The sequence below is a fragment of the Poecilia reticulata genome, linkage group LG11 (genome assembly GCF_000633615.1).
Source record: "Poecilia reticulata strain Guanapo linkage group LG11, Guppy_female_1.0+MT, whole genome shotgun sequence".
NCBI classification, from domain to species: domain Eukaryota; kingdom Metazoa; phylum Chordata; class Actinopteri; order Cyprinodontiformes; family Poeciliidae; genus Poecilia; species Poecilia reticulata.
In genome coordinates, this window is record NC_024341.1 from 17420136 (window position 1) to 17442333 (window position 22198).

Consider the following 22198-nt stretch of genomic DNA (forward strand, 5'->3'; position numbering starts at 1 on the left):
TCCCTGTCTGATGTTTTCCTGTCAAAAATGCTCTGATAGCTGTTCCCGGTGGTCCGTCATGTCTGGCGGACTCTGAAAGAAACAAGGGCCACTCATTTTTAGTTCCTAATCGAGTGCTCGAATGTTGTTGCTAACATTAGAATAAGATTCGCACACATTGAATCCTGCTTTATGTAGATAAAATAAAATAGAAACACTATATAGATTGGAAAAACAAAATGAGAGAAAAATAAATAAATAGCAATACCAGGTAATTATTATGTTATATTAAAACTTTTTCCATCAAAAGCTGCTACTTACCTTGTACAGTTCTGATGAAAAATAAAACACATCTATAATGTATGCAAGCGATAAACGGGTTACATGAGTAAGGAACAGGATTGGGATCTCTGGAAAAATTAAAAAATCTTTATCTTTTTTTGCCCCAATAGTCTAATTCCATTCCAGAAGTGTGCACACTCCTTAATAAATACTTTGTTGAAATACTTTCTGATTCAGTTTCAGTAATAAGTCTTCTTTACTTCACACCTACCGTCAATTACATTTTTTTAGTTTATATTAGCTTTATTTATGGAAAATTTACAACATTGCAAAATAAAACGAAATGTTACAAACCAACAATTTGCCAAAAAAAGGAACAGGCTGAAGTCAAATCTTATTCTTATCTCTTTAATCTTACTAATCTGAAATGAAGTAGTCATTACTTTTCTGTTTGCATTCTTTAGTTACGATGTAGCTGCAGAGAGGATCAGAAGAGTCTTACTGTACAAAGGTATCAGTCAGAAGAAGGGCAAATAAAAAAGTTCCACTTTTTTATTTGTGGAACTTTTTTTGTAGAAAAGAATAATGTGCATTATTATTTTCTACAAAACCATTAAAAATTTAAATTTCTGGTTACATAATGTCAATTAATCAAAGTCTGGACTTTGACTAGACCATTCAGGATATTTACTCAGACCAAACTTCAGGTGTTAAACCCATATTTGTTGCCTGTTATACAGAGAAGGTTATACTGGGTTTTTAATTTTTTAATTTGATGACGATTAAATGTTTAATTTAGTTTTCACCAAATGTGCTGCTGATCTTTATGTCCAGAACCTGCTAACAGATTTTGTTGGTTCTTGTAAAATTAAAATACAAAAATACACAGTTTTAAGGCACTAGTTTTCCATGATCAACAGATTATTAAATTTTAGAAAGTTTTGCCCCAAACTTTGATCCTGGAGAAGTCTGGAGTTTCAAATGCCAGAAATGTGGCATTAGGTTTGTGTAATGTCAAATAAGATTTTTATTTCTGGACATTTGAGTCCAAAAATATTAATCTTTATCTTCTTAAACAGCAATCAGGTCTAATTATATTTTTAAAAAATGTAGAAACACAACTCCGAAACTGACTTCCGAGTTTGCTAAAGGGATACTTCAGTTTTTTTTGTTTTTTTTATGATTAAATGGACTAAAATAAATCACTTCTGGTTAAAACATGCAGCACTTGGCATAATGCAATGTTTGTAAACATTGGTTTCTTTATGGCAGCAATAAAAAAACAGTTTTAGGATTTTATTTGTCATTTGAACCAGTTCGACCTGATTTTAAAGTTTAAAGTCAAATAATGTAGTGAAATTCCACTTTTTTGTTTGAGCATGAATTCAGTTAGTAAATCAAAAATAAACAAACAAACAAACAAACAAAGAAAAAATAGATGAACAATCCAATTTCAAAAACACTTTATTAATACCAAACATACATTCAAAGAGTTGATGGTGATGCTGCAGGCAGGAAGGATCTCCAGCAGCAGTCAGTCTTGCAGTTAATCTGAAGAAGCCTCTGACTGAAGTCGGTTGGTGTATGAGTATTAGAACATGCCAACAGCTCAGCAGTAGAAATATTCCACAGCAGCATGTTATGGTGGCTAATCCACCTCATTTGCTTTTGCCGCTCCTCTTTACGTCTCTGTTTTCCCTAATTTAATTCACTGTTTCACGATTTCAACTTTTAACATCTTATGCTGTTAGAATATTTAAAAAGTGCAGCATTTATATGATATAAATTAAGGTTCCACAAATACAGGTCTTCTCAAAATAATAATAAAAAAACATAAGTTTATGTTCTTAATATAATTTAAATAAAGATATAATAAAACACTTAATAGACTTCAAAAGACTACAGTGGAACCAAATTTAAAGAACCTGACTTAAATTATGATTTTAGTGTAACCTGTCTCATAAAGAAAAGGAATTATAACAGTTTGTAGTATAATAGAATATGAATATATTTATTGGCTGCAAATAGACTCACACAAAGAATTAAAATTACATATAAAAACAGGAAAAAGATTAAAAATACTGCACATTACGGACAAAATTTCAACATGAATATTAGATAACAACAGCAGGCTTGTTTTAGACACTTTATTAATCTAAAATGACTGGATGAATTCAGCATGTCGTTATAAACTTCCACAATCTGAATCTCTCTTCACACAGTTTGTAATTTTAGCTGAGCTTATCCCACGTTTGTCCCTCCCGTCTTCACCGAGGAATCCTGTCGGCCGAGACGAGAAGGCCAGAAAAAAGACGGCAAACAACAAGAGGCAGACAGATTATGTTGCACATGGTGGCTGGATAAGGGGGAGGAGAATGAGGTAATGTCAGGGTCAGGAGGAAGAATCTAAGACAAAGAAAAAAGAAATATGCAAATGTGTTAATATGTGAGACAAACAGAGAGAGAGAGAGAAGCTGTCGGTGTGAGACAAGAGAGGCTGAGAGACAATGACAGACGTGGCCGGAGGAAAAGGAAAGGAGCGTTTGAGAAAGACAACCCCTGAGAGACGGCGCGCTGAACTCGCTGCCCCGTCTCACCCCACCGCCTCCTCCCAGCCTGTGTGCTTTACCATGGTTACCAGACAGAGCTCCCAATGCAGCCAGTTAATGTGTTTTTCAGCAGCGAGTGCGAGCTGGGTACTAATGTGTCTCAGTCTGTCTCCTGCACAATCAATGTCAACCGTCCTGGGATGCACAAATACGCACGAGGCACAGAGCCAGGGAGCGCCGAGACGCGCTGGCTGGGTGTCGGGCCGAGTGCTGCAGAGCCGACCTGGAGGTTCTGACGCAGAGCATTTTCCACGGCGGCTCATTCGGGCCGAGGAAAAAGAGGAGGAAATGTATGTCAAGAAGCTCAGAAATTATGAGATTAAAAAAGTTAACATTTCTGAGTCTGAAAAGTCAAAAATGTTGCTAGAAAAAACACAGAAAGTTTGACATTAATCTATTAATCATTAATCTAAAAAAATCTTCAAAAACATGACAATTTCTGAGTTTGAAAAATTTAAAAATTTTGTGAAAAAAAAAACTCAGAATTTTCTTTTTAGGAAAAATTCTGAAATATTTGAAAATGCAGAAACCTTCTAGAAAAAAACGTGGAAATTTTGAAAAGTCTTTAAAGTCGAAGATTTGTGAGAAAAAAACTCAGAAATTTTTAGATTAATCTACACACTTTCAAAGTTTGAAAAGTTGAAAATGTTCAAAAAACAATACATTTTCCATAGAAAACATGGATATTTCTGAGTTTGAAAAAGTAAAAAATGTTGCTGGAAAAACCACAGAATGTTTAACATTAATCTAAAAAAATTTCTAGAAAAAAATGTGAAAATTTCTGAGTTTGAAAAATAGAATATTTTGGTGAAAAATAAACTCAGAAAATTTTAGATTAATCTCAGAATGTTTTAAGAAAACATCCGAAATTTCTGAAATGTTCTTCTCTTGCAAATTTTGAAGATTTGCAAGAGAAAATGCAGAAACTTTCTAAAAAAAATCTTGGAAATTTCTGAGTTTGAAAAGTCAAAGATTTGTGAGAAAAAAACTCAGTAATTTTTTGATTAATCTACACACTTTTCTAGAAAAACAGATCATTTAAGAGTTTGAAAAGTTGACAATGTTCCAGAAAAAACATGGACATTTTCCATAAAAAAAATATGGATATTTTGCTCAAAAAATACTCAAAAATGTTAAGATGCATCTCAGAAATTTTGGAGTTTGAAGTCAGAAATTTTCTGCTTGAAAGAAACTGTTAACTAAACCAGATGCAAATCATTCAGCTTTGATGCCTTGCAAAGATGTTCACGACCCTTGAACTTTGTCTAATTTTGTCTCATAAGTACCACAGACTAATCTGTAAGTTTATGTGCTAAAAAACACTAAGTAACATAAAATACTGAAGTGTACGGAAAGGGATGTGTGGTTTTTAACCTTATGAAAGGGAGAAAAGGTAAAAAAAAAAACTTGGTTTGTATCTGTAGTTCTAACTCCAGATGTTTTGGTGTTTGTCTTCACTAACTAGAGATTTCTTTTCTTTCCAAGTAGAAACTCAATTGAATTGGATGTAAAGCATCTTTGCACATCAATTTCAACATCTTTTGTTGCAGTATCAAAGTCTCACACTGAAATAAAAAGTTGCATTAATCGTGTGTCAAAATAAGGATATAAATATTTGAATTTCCCAAATTCACTGACAGCAGAGTTATTGGTGTATCTACACAATAATTACTATAAAATAAAAGTAACCAAAGCAAATTTTTATTTCCACCTTACTGTTTGAGGTTGATGTCTGGAAATGTCAGTCAATGACTTAAAACATTAGATTCAATAAATTTAACCACAACCAAATAAAGACAAAACATAATATTACATTTTATTTATGAGTGCATCTAAAACAGTGTTAAAAACTACATTAATCAAATGAGAAACAAATCAAAAGATAACCAAAACGGTACAAATTGCATAAAACTTAACTGAAAAAGTTAATGAAATAAAATAAAAAGACATGAATTGTTGGAAATGGGAAATAAAATAGAGCATTTATGTGCGTTTATTTTAATAAGTCAGGAATTTTCAGAGCAATAAATAAAAAGGTGGAAATGTGACAATTAATATATCAATAACCAAAGATTATCTCAAAACCTTCTGGAGAACATCTGCTTATTTTCATTGTTTTACTATTTTACTCCAAAACAAAAACAGCATAAGGCTTTTCCCACGCTGTGGCTTTACTAAAGATTAATAATAATATGAATGAATGAATCCTGCGTGGCTGAAAACATCGGGGTCACAAACCTTGGCTGCCTTTTTATTGAAACGTGGAGCGACGCGGCGCACAAAGCCAGCCAAAAGCTACTGTCCCCTTCAAAATAAAACGTCCTTCGTCTCAGGTTTCCATGATGACTGAAAACGTTTCCTACAGATTCAGCATCTGACAGGTTGTCTGTCAACATTTTAAAAATATACTCTGAAAAAGGATTTAACATGTTAAATTCTGCTGGAAGCAAATGCATGAAACGTTGTTCCCAAGGACCTCACCTGTGACCTTTTACATCATCACAGGTTAAGGGTCTCAGGGACAATGAAGCACACCGGTGCGACCCACCAAATTTGAGTTTTAACACTTAACTTTCACACTTATGACGCTTTAAATACTAACTGCATCCTGCAGGATGAGAAAAACAAGGTCTAAAATAAGGAACAGTTCCTACGTCACAGAAGCTGGGATGCCGTTTGTCATAGACGCTCTGCAGAACCTGGACCGGATCCCATCCTGCGGAGACAGACGCACTCAGTTAAATTTCGGTTTGTTGCAGTGCCAGTGGATCTACTCAAACGTTCTTCATTTTTAATCCCTTTTTATCGTCTGTTTTAGTGGCATAGCCAACGCCTTTCATTCAGTACAGGTCTGCGGGGGAAAACAGTCAAAGAAAGCGCCCCCTGCTGGCAGACACGTGTTCGAGCGTTTGAAGTAAGCTGAAGATACAAATGGAGATCCGTAGTTTTTATCTGCAAGTTGGAGAAATTAAAGAAAGTAAATTAAGTCAAGATAAAATGTGTATCTTTTTGTAAATATTATCGCCTGTGCTTCATCAGCAGCCAGACAGCGATGCCTTCTTATATTCCTACAGGCCTTATGATCTCATAGGATTATGTAATCACTCCCCCATGACAAAGATGTTCAGCCCTGAACATTTTCTGCAGACAAAACACACGGCACACACATGGGGGGCTCAAATAGCACCGGTCCGTCCAGAGGACACCTGTATCACGTCCCGAGCTCTGGACGCTTGTCTGTGGCCGGGCGCAAAACATGAAGACAAACATGTGACTCGTCCAAAGGGACGTGTAGCGTTCGGTCTGTTATGAATTTACGCTGCGTCTCTTTGTTGTCTCTTTGTCTCTGCTGCACTGAGACGCCCTCCTCTGCCCCAGTTTTATGAGTTCCTCTGCTGTCCTCGCAGGCACAGGAGACAAAGACAGGAGGACGTCAGAGAAACATTCACACGTGGAAACGCTGAATCAGACAGAATGGACATGGAGACGGATGATGGAGGGCGGACACGGTCAGTCGGATTGATCGTCTCAGTTTGTTAAGCGGCCCGATAAGTTATTCTGGACTCACCATTTGCTTTTGCCTGCTGTTCCTGACATGAAAACACACAAAGACACACGTTTACACTCAGGTCCGCACACAACACACTGTTACGATCAGTTATTAATCCACGGGAGAAACAGAAAAAACGACATTTATCCATCTGCTAGGGAAGAAAGCGTTTCATAAAACCTATCCTGCCCCGTCTCCACAGTCTTCTCTGAGCGCAGCGCGCGGCGGCGAATGGGAAAAAGCTTCTTTTTTTTCCCCCTCTCACTACCCCTCCATCCCTCACTCTCCCCTCTTTTTCTTTTTTTTTGTCTCTTCTTCTATCCCTCTCTCTCAGCCGCTGTCCCTGGCTCTGGTGTGTGCCTGTCTCCCTCTGCCAAGTCACATCACTAATTCTCCAGGCGATTAGCGTCCGAACAGTCGATGCCTACGATGCAGGTACACACACACCCACACACACACGCAGGCACACACAAACACACACACACACACGCACGCACGCACGCACGCACGCACGCACACACACACACACACACACACACACACACACGCACATGCAGACAGTTGCATTGATTCCATTATCTGGTGCTCTAACGGCACCCACACTTCCACCAACCCCCAACAACCATCACCCTCTCCTTTCATAAATCTGTGTCACCTGCATACAACACACACAAACACACAGAGTTACTTATGCAAGCATGCAGCATCTCCAGCTATTGCTCTTTCTCCTTCTTTTACACCCTCCATCACCCTGTCCCCGCCTCCTTCTCCTCCGTCTCGCTCAACTCTCTGAACCCCCTTTTTACTTTTTTTCTCCAAGGCGTGACGTCCCGTCTCGCCAAGAGAAGAAGAAAAAAAAAAGCGACATTCACATGACGGCATGTGTCTCCATGCGTTCTTGTCTGCATGTGTGTGTGTCTTTGGGCGATACGATGCTCCTGCATCTGGAGGAGAGAGTTTGTCAAGAAGGGGGTTTGCACGCTGGTTCCTGCATCTCAAAGGGAGCGGAGTGTGTGCGTGAAAAAGGCAGCAGAGAGACACGAAAAGCTGTGTGAGGATGAAAGCCAAAGGTGATTAACCTCACGGCCGTTTCTGACCACAGCAGCACAAACAGCCTGCAGTTTATGTCAGCACACAAAGCATCCACCGCGCTTTAATTTGGCAGAAAATATGCCAAATTCCTCAGCTTAAAGTCCCAGCTTAAAATAAAATAAGCGTGAATATAATGGAGGGTAATATAAATACACAATTTACATCAAATTAATCTGGCTGCCTGTTCAGAAACAGCAGGTGTAAAGTGGGTCTGATGTGAAGGCTGAATTTCCCCTGGAGTTGGAAACCTGCCGGGGAGTTGCTTCTTTGTGCAGTGCTCAGCAGAGATCGCTGATATGTGCTTTTCTTTTTTTTTTTCCATCCCTTCCTCGCTGGAGCGCTGCAACGCAATGCGGATACTGGGTGTCTGAGCCACTAGCCAGACACACTGGGGGACAGGGGAGGGGAAGGAGGCGGAGGCAAGTTCAGCCTCGTGCTTCAGGAGACACTGACACTAATGTCTGCTCGTTTAATCAGACATTTGTTTCATTTTTTTAGGTTTTCTGATTCAAAACACGTCTCTAAGGTTTCGCTTAGAGTTGAGAAGGCCTGCTGCAATAAATCAATCGCACGATAAATTAAAATAAGTCAAATCATTTCCAAATGCATGATTTATTGGGGGTTTTTTTTCTCTCTTTCTAACGAAAACTGGATGAGAAAAGTCTTTGGTCTCAACCAGACCTTCTTTTGAAGGACAATTTTGTTACAGTGACTTCATTTTCAATTTTATTTATTTTTTCTTTTGTTTTATTTGGATATTTAAAATATCTTTCAGTTGCAGAGTTAAATGTTCATTAGAATTTATTGTTGATTGATCTTTGAGAATGACTTCTTGCCGTTACCATAATGTAACAATATTACAATATTATCATTTATCGCAATAAATTCTTTGAATGATTCATCGTCTAGCAGAATTGTTAATGTGACAAGAGCTACTGAGCAAAAAATAAAAAGTAGTTTCAATCAAAAGAGCAGAAATGAAACAACCTTTTGGAAAAACTTGTAATTTTTAATAGATATCTACAGCAGGAATTTTAAAAACAGAAGCTCCACTTCTCTTCTATTTTTAGGTTTTGAAAAATAAAAATAAGCAAGTAGTGAATGAATATCTAAAAACATTACTATTACTTTCAGTCTCATTCTGCTGTGGTAAATTCAGACAAAACGTAAGACTACCTCCTGGAGTGACATTAATGAAACAAAGTCGTCATTGACAGATGGCTCTTCATCCCGTTAGACTGCACCAAATAACTAATCAAAGACACTGCAGGGCGAGGTGTCTATTGAAAACTGGATTATCGCGATCTCGAAAGCTAATCAAACCTAATCTAGATTTATTAGATTTACAGTCAGCGCTGAAACTGTTTTGTTGTTTGTGTTTGTGCAAATATAATTACTGAGTTGAAAGCGAATTAGAATAATTTGAAACCTAATAATAGCTGCGGTGTGTGTGGCGCAGGCTGTCAGTTTGTCTGTTTCACTGTTTGCATAACAGATATGCTCCTTTTCTGTATAAAGACGTCAGGAAACAAATTTACAGTAGGTTTAGTTTAAATTTAACCCGGGAATTACTTTAATCTGTGCTTACTGAGACAGATTTCTCTCTGGGTTCAGCAAAAAGTCATTTATATTATAACTTTCTGCCCTTTTTCTCTCTCCGCTCTCTGTACTTACCATATCAAAAGGAGGGTAGACTGAAGGCGTCCATCTGAAGTCTGGGTGACTCCGCAGGGAAAGCTAGAAGGTTGTACAGTTATCTCCAGGCTGTTTATTATGCGAAACCATACAACCAACTACCTCACACTGCAGAGCACCGGAGCAGGGTCAGTGCTGGAGTCTGCCGGCTCTCCGTCTTCTTCTCCACCTCCAGATTCTCTCTATCGTCTTATCAATCATTGCATTTTTTAATCTGTTTTCTAGAAAATGTAAAATGTCATGCTTCCTAGTGATTTGCATCGGGTCTAGAAGTTCAACAATGTGAGAAAAGACAAAAAAAAAACATCCTGCACTGTGTTTTTCTGTGAACTTGTCTCCCTCTTGTGGGAGGACGCAGAACAAAGACACCCCCTTCCCCCTCCAGAGGCCGCAGCAGACCTTCGCTGTCTGGAATACAAAGACGAGCACTTAACCTGCAGTTGCATACTGTAGGCGTCTGCATGACCTACTTCTGCAAGTGGAGCGGCTGGAATCTTCCTTATCCTCAAAGATTTGATTCAGCTCTGTGCTCAGCTTTGTTTCGCTGCCTCTCAGAGGTTCAACTCTTAACTGTGACCTTTTATTGTTTTTGATCAAGTTGGACCTCTACCTAAATAGCAGTGCTGCTGCAGTTTCTCCGATGCATTTTAAATAGAAACTCTTAAACCGTTTTCTTCTCAAGACGGGTGGCAAAAGTGCTCACACGTCTGTATTTTGTGACAATCTCAAACCGCAACGTATTTTAGTCAGAGGTGGGTAGAGTACCCAGAAATAGTACCGAAGTAATAATAGCACTACTTCAACATATTTTTACTCAAGTAAAAGTAAAATATAGCCTTCTAAGGAATTAGCTACTCCAGTAAGAGTAAAAATAAGGCTCGACAAACTGGCTGAAAAACCTATCACGATTTTAAAAACTGATAATTATTGATTCCCTTTTTGTTTTAAATATCTGAAATCTTTGGCAGGATTTGGTTTGGCAGGATTGAAATCCTGCCAAACCACGTAAAAAAGGTTACTGTTTTACTGTGGGTAAAACAGTAACCTTTCCTATTTTACCCACAGTTGTTACTCCACGCTGTTGTTTTTTATTTTTAAGCAGTGAGGCACAGTGGGCAAATTTTTAAACTGCTGCTGTGTCAGTTAGTCCACAGGTTGTTGCTAGGTAACCACAGAATGAGTGAGTTGCTAGGTAACCAAAGAGTGAGTAGTCAGTTGATTCCACCAACTTTGCTTAACTGGCTGTGAGAAATTGAGCGGTGTGGTTCTGAATCAGAGTTCAATGAATATTCTATCAGATGTATTATCTACTGATATTGATCATGTCGCGATATATTTTGTTATTGATTTATTGTCCAGCCCTAAGTAAAAAAAAATAAAAAATCTGGCTAAAAGGCTTTTCAAGTCCAGAGTTACTGATCTGAACATCTTATTTAATATTTATAAATAATGCCATCAGACAGACAAAAATGTTATGTCAAATTCTGGTATTTTAAAGACTAAAACTAAAAAAAAAAAAAAAAAAAAAAAATTCAAATAGATTACATGATTACAAAATAACCGATTCAGGAAGGACTTTTCCAAATCATAAAAAATAAACAATTAACCTAATTCTTACAGTCAGTAATGCAAATATGTATGCTAAAGCAGAGTGAAGTACTTCAAGTGCCAAATGGAACAGCAGGTGCACAAGCAACAAGTCTCACTTTAGATTAAACTGTAGGTGTGTCTGTATTTCATGCATTTTTTTCTTTATTGGTGAAACTATCTCACTAAAAAGAAGCAGCTATTAAAGTATCCAAACATTTTACTCGCTATAAAAATATTACTGAGGTAAAAGTAAAAAGTATAGTGTAGTAAAACAATTTTTCTCCCAAAAGGTTACTCATTTAAATGTAACTAGTTACTACAAACATTTGAGTTTAGTAGAATTTTATGTGGCATAATTGTTTGGTGGGATGAAAATTTAGATTTTACAAGTTAAAATATGAAAAGTGTGGCATTGTATTTTGCACCTTTGGGTATTCTGGGTAATGTTTCTGACAGCTTTGCAGATCTAAATCCACCCATTGATTTAGCCCATTCCACTACAGCGCTGCACTGCAAAAATTCAAAATCTTACCAAGAATGTTTGGTCTAGATTCAACTGCAAATATCTTAGTACACTTACAGTAAGACAAAACTAACTTACAAGTGACTTTTCAATCAATATTAAGAAATTATTGACTTAAGACAAGCTCTTGTATCATGCTGAAAAGTTACTTGTTTGTTAGTTTTCTCTTATTTAAAGTGTACTAACTAGAGGTGTGCCGATCGATCGGTCACTGATCATAATCGGACGATTTTTGTGAAAAAAAGCATGATCGGTGATCGGCGATCATTGGCTCTTGTTGCCGATACCGATCACCTGCATCTCATTTCGCAGCCTGCCGGTGCAGCTGGTCTCCTCTATCCTTCACACTGCGCAAACGCGCAGCAACAAATCCTAAGCGATGTTGAACTATAACGCACTGAGTGAATGGGGAAGTTTGCGTGTTGCGGCGCAAAATTGAAGCACGTCAAAATGCATCAACACAACAAAGCTAATACGACATAAAAACAATGCCATACTTGACGGAGTTTGGCTACATCGAGGCTCACCGCAGTAAAAAAGACATATGGAGGATCAGATAGCAGGTAAAGCAGCTACAAACACTCACCTGGATTAGCATGACGGTCAGAAAGCTAAACAAATAACCCGCAAAATTATTTAAGTCTTCGAGCTGCGATGTAAGACACTGGTTCTGCTCTCGCCGGTGAACCGCTGCTACGCGCTACAGGTAGTAATATTTCACAGATGGAGCGCCGCTTCTGCTCCACCTGGTAGTGACTCTCACACCAAACCTCTGTTTAAAGCTGCAGCATCTAACCTAAAAAAAAAATTTTTACATACGTATTAAAACTTTCGCTGTCCTAACATGAGACAGATAATCTCTAAAGAAATAATCGATCTCCTCCTTGCTCTGCATAATTACTCTGCTCAGTCAGAAACAGCTACTCACAACTAGCAGTAATCAGCTAGCCGCCATGCTACCAGGAAGTTTTCATTCAGTAACTCTGGATTGTTTATTGTAATGGAACCTGTATTTGCCTTTGAATGTTAAGTTTTATACTTGAATTTTTTTGGCAATGTTAAGAGGTTTTATTTTGGCTCTTTGCATTATTTAGCCTCTTCAGAGCCTTCATGTTATCAGTCTGTTAAAGATAGTATTACCGATAGCAGTACAATTTGCAGAATGCCTGTTTTGTTTAGTTTTCTTCTTGGAAAAAGTTATTAAAAACAAGTTTTTGTCTAAATTAAGGTGAATTCATGGTTCCTTTTTCCACATAATGTAACCGGTAGTGTTTATGATAAAATAATAATAATAATAGTTATGCGATCAGTATCGGTGATCAGTGATTGGCCCTCATGGGTGATCGGTATCGGCACATCTCTAGTACTAAGATATTTACACTAGAAACTAGACTAAAAATAATTGGTAAGATTTTGCATTTTTGCAGTACAGAGCTTATTATTGTTGTCCTTTTAGAAGATAAGTATGTTCCTAAGTCTCAAGTGTTTTGGCATCCCTGCAGCATGATGCTGCCACCACCGTGGTTTCCTTTCTCCAAATGTTTCCCAAATACAAAGGTGAAGTTCTAATCATGGTAAAGACCTGTTTCGCTGTGTTTTTTTTGCATCTGAACTAACTTAGATCAGTTCTCTTCTACAGCGTAAGAAACATGATCCTTAAAGCACAGACAGTTATATCTAATGCCTTTTTAAAACTTGAAAAAGGTTGTTTCAAAGTTTTATTTGGCATGGGAAACACGTTTGATACTTTTTTAGCTAGTAATCCACAGGTTTGGTTTAAAACTGTGATTTAAAGTGGAAAATGGGTCAGAAAGTTTTTGGTTTTCAAATGAGCGGGAAAATATGTGTATTTTCCCACTCTAACATGACAAATCATTGATGCAGGATGTTATTTAAAATGTCTGGAAACTCAAATATTTTTCTCTTTGCAATTTTCTTTTTCCATACTTATCCAGGCAAATTCCATATTTTCCCGACTTTTTGAGCATATATAGCAACCCTGTACACAGGAAATTGCAAATAGCATTTATTTTCCAGGTCTCTTGCAACAATTTCTTCTGTGAAGTCCAGATTTGTGCAAGGCTAGTAGATGTCCTGCTGACCTTTTCTCCTATCTCAGCTGTAGATCTCTGCAGCTGCTCCAGAGTTACCATAGGATATATGCTGCTTAAATAATTAATCTCATGCGAGAACTGAGATTAAACTGCACACAGGTTACTCTGTTTAGTAATTAGATCAGTGTTTTTCAACCTTTTCTGAGCCAAGGTACATTGTTTTAATTGAAAAAATCACGAGGCACACCACCAACCAAAAATGTAAACAAAGATACTCTGTAGTCGACTATATTACATATATAGTCATTCTTATCAAATTGTCTTGAATAGGAATCAAATAAACACAAAAATTTATTTTTATCATATTTTACATTTCTTATTTCAAATTGCACTTAACATGTTCACTTCAAAAATACACCTGAAAAGTGTCACAACACTGTGCTCTTAAATTTAAAGAAGTTGTAGAAAACTTCAAAGTGTTTTACAAACTAATCCACAAGTATTCTTATAGCAGGAATACAGAAAATAATTCTTATTCTGAAAGAAGCAATAATATTTGGGAAAGATTTCACTGTTACAATATGAAGAGTTGCCTGTACAAAAAAGGCAACATCTGTATATTTTACCCACCTAGTGTGAAACCTGTGCATGTTTGGATGAAAACAGTTGATTTCCTGGCAGAAATTGAAGAAAGACAAAGCTCTTCCTCCACAACTCTCAGTTTCTCTCTCTGTTTTTAGTTTTTATAGTAGCCAAGCTTGATAAGTTCACTTCACACAGATATGTTGTGGGAAATGGACCCATGTTCTTTCCGACTACTGCTGAGCTTCACTGTCTTTTCCATCACTGTCGTCACAGTTTTGCTAGATACAATGCTCTCACCGCTACCTGTAACATTTATGCGTCACTAATTCTCTTGTTTTAATGTAAAATGCTCTGTACCTACTGCCATCTAGTGGTAAGAAAATTACATGATTATGCCGCTAGTCATTACTACAGCAGATACTCGAAGATGGCATTATTTGCAGATAATTAATTCATTTTCAAAAAATCTTTTAAAACCAATTACCGTATTTTCCGGACTATAGAGCGCACCATACTATAAGCCGCACCTTAACATTTTTTGAAAACAAACAAACAAATAACTGTAAAGCCGCACCGGGCTACAAGCCGCATGGTTCAAAGCTTAGGAAAAACATAGCGGCTTATAGTCCGGAAAATATGGTAGGTGAAATTGGATAATTTCCACGGCACACCTGACGATCACTCACGACACACTAGTGTGCCGCGGCACAGTGGTTGAAAAACACTGAATTAGATGACATCTGAAGAAACTAGTTGCAATAGACTTTATTAAGAGATATCAAGTGAATGGAATATTTTTCTAATTTGATATGTGCCACTTAGTGAAGGTCTATCACAGAAAATCCCAATAAAATTCACTGAAGCTATCCTGATAAATGAGATTAAAGAAAGTTGTCAGATGTTTGAAAATGTGATTTATTTCTGTTGTACCTGCCTGAGAGCTTTTTTATATCCTTTTTGTTTTGTTGGATGTTTTAACTGTTCGGTCATTTGATTCTGACCTAAATGTTATTCATGTACGAATTTGAAAGTATAATTAAAATCCATGCAATCTTGGACTATATAAGTTTGCCTCTACTATTATTAAGAGCATCACAAATGTTTGAATGGTTCTTCTGAAAGTCCAGAATAAAAATAATGTTTAAAAAATTCACAGAAGGTTGTGGTTGTGATAAGACAAAATATGAAAAAGTTTAAGGTGTGTGAATACTTTCGCCAGCACTGTATTAGAAAGATTACTCATCCATTTTGAAGTTGCTATTATTGTATAAGAATGTGACTATTAAATGAAAAGCAACATGTTTTATGCAGCACCCCTGAAACAATTCAGCAACAAAACTCTGAATATTATTAAAGGTTATCTAATGCAAAATGCCACCTGTAGAAATTACAGCTAAACACCACAGACAATGTGAACACATCAGTAAGTCAAATAATGACCAAGTAGATTCTACACTTGGGGTTTTAAATTTCCAGCCTGTTAAATTAGATCAATTTGGCAAACAGAGTGTGTTTCTATGCATCTATACTTTCATCAGATTCCCTGCATGGTGTCATGATGACAGCGGCTCTCAGTGAAAGGAGGCTGCTGGTTTGTACTGTTAAACAAGGTATTTTCAGAGTGCTGCTAAAATTGCCTTGTTCTACATTAGTTTTCAACGTATCAAATAGAATTTAATGACCAAGTAATTGGATGACAGCTTGGAGCAATGGCACCATATAGTCAATCTCTCTTATTATGTTCCATAAATAATGGGGTTCACCCACACATTCGACATCTCGCCGAGGTGATCTCCAGCGAAAGCAGCAAATTGGCTGTTATTAGCCGTCAATGGATGTGTTTTGACACTGCTGCTGTGTGCCTCAAGGACTCATGGATTATTTGATGGCTGCTGCACAGCTGAGCTGCAAGGCCTTCTATTCAGCTTGGTCAATGCACCAAAATACAACTGCAGATGTAGAAGTGGAAGCAGCTTATTGCTGATTCCACATAAGGTAACTCCCTCTATTAGCTGACACGGTTATATGTGCTTGTCACTTTGAATTACACAACACAGCCGGATGCAGTAGCTGATTGGTTTATTTAAAAAATATTTCATAATAAATTAGATAAATGTGACAAAGTAAGGCAACGCCATTTGAATTGGTTTGAGAGTTTCACATATTTGACAAACATTTTTTTGGCTACGTTTCGAACAAAAGCCCCACCTCTCCACTCCCTCCTGCTATTGTAAAAGCCCGCCTCCGCCCACCCTTCACTGCCTCTCTTTGACGCTCCTCTCTGCCCTCTACGCGTCTCTGATTCGTCCTTCATCACCGCACACTTAAAGTTCCCAAATCTTTTGAAACTTTTTTCTTTTTTTTTCTGACAAGCACTACTTGAATCTCCTCCCTTCATCCCCTTGATTCCTCTTCTACCCATTTAAACCTCTCACACCGACTCATTCGCAGTACGGTCACGCATGCATGCGGCATGGTTGTGCCAACACCAGCTCTGTGCCAATGTGCCCAGGCATGTCTAAACAGGAGCCTCTGGTACCAGAAGCCTGGGTGGCCCCGGGGCCCAAAACCCAGCGGCTCCCAGGTCAAATAAGGAGGTTTGGAATTACACTTTAGAAACCAAAAAAAGACAATTCTATTGAATTAAAGCATTAATCTTCAGTATATGGGTTGGAGTATATAAGTGTTATACAATAATCCTGTAAAAGTTTTTTTATGATAAAAATTTAAGTCAAATTCTTCTTGTATTCACAGAATTAAAGTGTTCAATTATTTTTGACAAAAACAACAAACCTACTGAGCAAATTGTTCACTTAAAAAATAAAATAGATCCAATCAAATTAAGTTTATCCAAGTCAATATATTAAGTTTATTAACATATCATGTTAAACAAACATAAAATAAATTTGACAAACTTAATTTGACTACAATTAAAAAATATTTTGTTTAAATTGGAGTTCCATTCTCCTTTTTGTCCATGCAAAAACATCAAACAAAGAATATTGAATAAGTTTCCTTTCCATTTTACGGAAGACAAAACTGACTCTCAGGCCTAATAATAATATTTTCTAATTCTTAGATGAGCTAGTCAATCAGTTTGAGATCAAAATGGTCCAATTATCCCTTGATTGACTGATTGGTGATCAGAAAATCTGAGCCACATCTAAACTAAGAATTTCTATTTACAAATTAACAAACTTTTCTTTGTTTCTGTAGGAATACGATTAAAGTTAGACATATATTATTTGATGAATAATTTTTGTTGGATTCAGAACTATCATCAAGGAACATGGAGCAAAATTTAAATATTTTATGTCCTGTTTAGAAAAATCGGATTTGCAAGTTCAGATTCCAAAGAAAATTGGATATTGGTATCAATCGACCAATAAAAAAACTGATCGAAGCATCTCTACTAATTTACTATTTTCATAGATGAGACATTCCTAATTCTAATAACAAGAACCCTCATTAGACAAAATCATTTAAAAAAGGCTTGAATGACACCCACAAACCGAAACCAGCAATAAAAACTATTTAAAATGCCACACATTATCTCATAAAAATACATTGCAGATGCATAAAAATATGCCTAAAAACATGAAATAGTTTTGATATATTAATTTAATCCTGATTTTTACATTCATAATAATTTAAAACATAATATTCACTTCTATTCACATAGAGAACACACACACGCACGCACGCACGCACGCACGCACGCACGCACGCACGCACACACACACACACACACACACACACACAGACAGGTCCACACAACCCAATAGCCATTGACAACACTGCCCTAGCAACCACTGGGCATCATGCCAAGCCACTGAAGTTGCCTGGTACTGTGTTCCCATGGTAACAATTTCTGGCTTTGTAAATAAGGTACTAGGAGAGCAAAAAAATACAAGAAAAAAAGGAGGGGTTTGTGATAAATCACACTATAGAATCAAATTAAGAGAGCTAATAATTTATGGTTTGTGAATAATTATCCTGGCCTCGCACCAAACACCATTCTTACTGAAGAGATGCATTAGCACCAGTGGGGATCTCAGGTCTGAACCGTTCCCACACATGGCAGATCCGATTTTTTATTTTTGATTGGGATGAGAGAGGAGCATCTAAATCTTTTTCCATGATCTCCAGCGCGCTCTCACAAAAATTTAGAGCGGGCATAATGTTCAAATGCTGCGGTGAGCTTTGGTGATGGAAGATTCCTCCTTTAGATGTGCTTTCTAAAAATATCAGCTTCATTCTTTATTCTGTCTATCCACAGACTCATATTTTTAGCTCAGCAGCTCACCTTAATTTCACTTATATTTCTCTCTTCATCCCTCCATCCATTCATTTACACAGAAGAGCTTCTATTATAACAGAGATATAATAAATTCTCGGTAAGAAAACAACATTTTATAGATTCCTTTTAACAAAGCAGAGTGAAATCATTTGTTGGAGTTCGTCTTAATGCTTAGGCATCCATGAACCATTCCAACCCAAATTGTGTATGTCTGTGTTACAATTTACTTCTGCAGAGACTTTCTAAATTATCTGTCTTCGTCTGTGTCTAAGTCTCTGTGGACAGATTTTCTCAGCGACGAAGATTAGACTTTTTTCATTGGAGAAATCGCTAAATCAAAAAAAAAAAGTTTTACTTCTACTTACTGAAAAAACAATTTGGGTGAAATATTCTGCAGTGTTGTTTTCAGAGCTCTAGTTTGTTTACTTTGGTTCAAATCTGTTGTTGAGTTTGTTAATTTTTTATGGTGATTCGACTTCTTTTTTAGAAAAACTACAAACCATGTAACAGCATTCAGTATGTTTGCTGGTCAAAAGTGGAAATACAGGAAGCAAATGCTACGTTCTGAGCTAGCACAAAATATGGAGAATTTATTTATATCATTACTGTGTTACTTGGTTCATTTCCAGCCAAATTATCCGAGATTATGTTGTTGTTTGGACATGTTGAAAGTTGCATCAGGCTTTATCTTTTACAAAAAACGCATTGTCTATTAGGTTCCTTACTCTACTGCTTCCCACAATGCAACTGATACCTGGCTACAGGAAGGCAGTTGGCTCAATCTTGCAGCTGTGTCGGATCAGAGTCGGACCACATCCAGACCATAAAAGAACCGCTCTAGTGTTAATTTGAAACCACACTGACACCACCTCCCCCAAATAGCCTCAGTACTTTTGACTAAAGCAAACTGGATCGTTTTAAACTGTGAAAATATCATTAACCGAACAGGATAACTGTTTAAGTTTTCAAACTAAAATATTAAGTTAGTGTCTAACTAATGCAGAAAGGAAAATGGGTAATATGGATTACTAAAGATGCATACCAATTATTTTTTAAAACATTAAAGTTTATACTGCATTAATAATAATAATATTTATAATGCATTTTATTTGTTAGCGCTTTTCAAAACACTGTATACTTTACAACACTAAAAACACAAATTAAACATTAAAAAATGGCTATAAAGACACAAAACCGTGAAATAACTTTAAAAAAAATATATATATATATATAAGTGAGAAAGCTAACTTGAACAGAAGAGTTTTGAGTTGTGCTTTGAAGGTCAGAAGAGAGTTGATATAAAAAGGGATTAAAAAAGGACTTGATAAGAAACAAATGAGAACAACTTTATAAATGTACAATGTGTGTTTTTAACTTATGCAATCATTTAATAATGTAAAACGCTAATTGTTTTAAATATAAGAAACCAGAAAGCAGTCTCTTTGTAACTATGCAAGAAAAAGACTAATTTAAACAATATTACAGCATCTTTAAGAGCTTTAATAAAAATCAGGGAACACGAGAGAGCGACTGATGCAGATAGAAAACATTAATCAGTGACATAAATGTTAGATTACTGATATTCCCAGTAAAACTTTCTGACATGTCAAGCTAATTTCATTCCTTTTCCTTTTAAACATGAAAAAAATATGTTGTAGAAAGCTTTACCTTTAAAGCAGGAAGCAACTCACTGGGAAGGCATCTATCACTGGACATAGCATGTAAGGAGATAAGCATTACTTAGATTAGCTATACAATAAATGATATAAAATAAATTTGAGATTGATCAATACATTTACACACGTTTATTTCTAAGTAATATTAGTGACAATCAAAGAAATAAAATGGATTTTTGATGAAGGAAGATTAAAACATGTCGTGTTCATTAGGAAACTAATTAATAAACTGAATATCGTAAAATGAATGAAGAGAGTAATGCAAACACAGACAAACAACAAAGACAGTTAAAGACACTGGTGATGAATAATGCATAAATAATAACAAAATATATAATCTAACAGGAGTTAGTCAAACAAATGCAATAATTATGACATTGCAACACAATGAAACAATGACAGAAATGTGTGTTTTGTGTAGGCATGTTCTCCTCATACGTATGTTTGGGTTTGTGTGTTCCCGTCAGCATGTACGGCCTCAGGCATCTTATCTAATTTAACATGGAGGACACACAGCCTCACCCCGCCCTCGCTCCTTTCCTCTCCGGCCCTTTGAACTCAAGCCGCTGCTCGAGATGCATTCTGACTGAGCACAGCGTGTCCTGAAAGGAGGTCATAGGGCAACCCAAATAGTCTGGTGTCATGGCAACTTGATGCCATCAACCAAAAATTTGAAGTGACAGGTTAAAACTTGCTGACAAGTTCGGTCAGGGCGAGGACAAAATGGGACAGTTTTCATCAAAAATACGAGGAAGTAGAGCTTCAACAACTCACACTAATAAGTAGTAGATAAATTAATTGTTACATTTATCTTTTTCAACCTATATTTTAGAGTCTACAAGGCAAACCAGTGGACTGTCAAATGTAGACCTTTGATTGAGATATTTAACACTGAGGCTGCGATAAAAACAAAACAAATCAGTTTATACGACTCTTTAGTCCTAAATAAGAAGGGAGAGTAAAAACAAACTAGTTACCATAAAAGAAGATTGACATAGAAAACAGATTTTCTGCTGGTTTCAATAAGTTAAATTGAAGACTTTTTATGACTATTGTGAATCCAGTGATGTATGATAAATAACATTTTTTAAGTTGACTTAATAAACTACTTTCCTACTAAAATTAATAATTCAATTATTTTATTTACTTAGCTTACACATGGTAAATGTAACTATTTCGGGTTTTTTAGGCTCCACTGCATCTCTCCAATGCATGACACTTACACAAAAGTGTCTTTAGTCAGAGGCTTCTTTAGAACTACTGTAATACTGACTGCTACAGGAAATCTTTCCTATCTGCAGCTACAACAACTCTTTGAAGGAACTTGGATAATATGAGTTACAAAATTTAATTTCCCTTTGGATTAATAATGTATTTTTGAATTGAATTACCTAAATTCAACACACTCCTACTGCAGCAAAGTCTGCAGTTGAAAATCCACTTTTAAATACGCTTTTTTCACAGAAGAAGGAGCAGGAAGCTGATAACTAACTTCTAAAAGAAGCTACAATGAATAAGATTAAGAAGCAGATTTATTTTAAGCTGACCTTCAGGAAGACTGAATGTCCAGCACCGAATGTCATCAGACAGGACTGTTTGCTGCCTTGGCTTGGTGTCACAGCCAGTAACATCTAAATGTATCAGCCAGAGTGAAAAATGCCACCAATGCAATCAAAAAAAGAAAAAAAGTCAATGTGATTTAAGATGAATTATGGAAAATGTGGGTAAAATGAGAAACTTCTGTGTGAAATTACTAGCTTTTTTACATTCTGTCCTACAAGACAATGGACTGATTAAATTGACAAAATTAATCTCCATCAGCCTTCAGTCAACCATTGTTTACAGGGAGAGCATTATTTGGATTTTAGTTGTTATTGAATATTTTAGTTATTCACAAGGACACCATAAATAAAACTTAACAGTTAAAACGTTTTCCAGCATTTTAAATGGGCTAAATTAATCCATACAAATATATTTAAAGATATGATTATTATCATATCTTTAAGATATGATTTAAAGATATGATTTTTATCATATCTTATAATATTTAAAGTGGGTGTTTAAAGCAAAGGAATTGCTTTAAACTGAAACTAATACCAACTTAATGACGGCCAATGTTTTTTTTCACGTGAGGAACGATTTAAATGTATATACAGCTCTGGAAAAAGTTAAGAGACCACTGCAAAATTACCAGTTTCTCTAATTTAACTTTTTACAGGTTTATGTTTGAGTAAAATGAACATTGATCTTTTATTCTATAAAC

At 36.3% G+C, this 22198-nt stretch overlaps 1 protein-coding gene and 1 long non-coding RNA gene across 12 annotated transcripts in view; one reads left to right on the forward strand and one right to left on the reverse strand.

Moving 5' to 3' along the window:
• Nucleotides 1–1707: 1707 nt before the first annotated feature.
• Nucleotides 1708–22198, reverse strand: part of LOC103472503 (uncharacterized) — a 32604-nt gene continuing 12113 nt past the window's right edge. For 6 of the 9 annotated variants that reach the window (XR_001777089.1, XR_001777094.1, XR_001777093.1 and 3 more), the window contains one exon: nt 1708–2667. This is a non-coding gene — a long non-coding RNA (uncharacterized LOC103472503). Of the gene's footprint in view, nt 2668–5524; nt 5587–19927; nt 19968–22198 lie in introns of all 9 variants that reach the window. The other 3 variants (XR_001777091.1, XR_001777096.1, XR_001777090.1) reach the window with 3 other exon arrangements.
• LOC103472502 (40S ribosomal protein S19) overlaps nt 5608–22198 on the forward strand; it is a 38422-nt gene continuing 21831 nt past the window's right edge. Inside the window, exons 1-2 of one of the 3 annotated variants that reach the window (XM_017307570.1) lie at nt 5608–6379; nt 6755–6855. In XM_017307570.1, coding sequence (XP_017163059.1) covers nt 6841–6855 — 15 coding nt within the window. In that variant the 5' untranslated portion in view covers nt 5608–6379; nt 6755–6840. Of the gene's footprint in view, nt 6856–22198 lie in introns of all 3 variants that reach the window. The other 2 variants (XM_017307571.1, XM_017307569.1) reach the window with 2 other exon arrangements.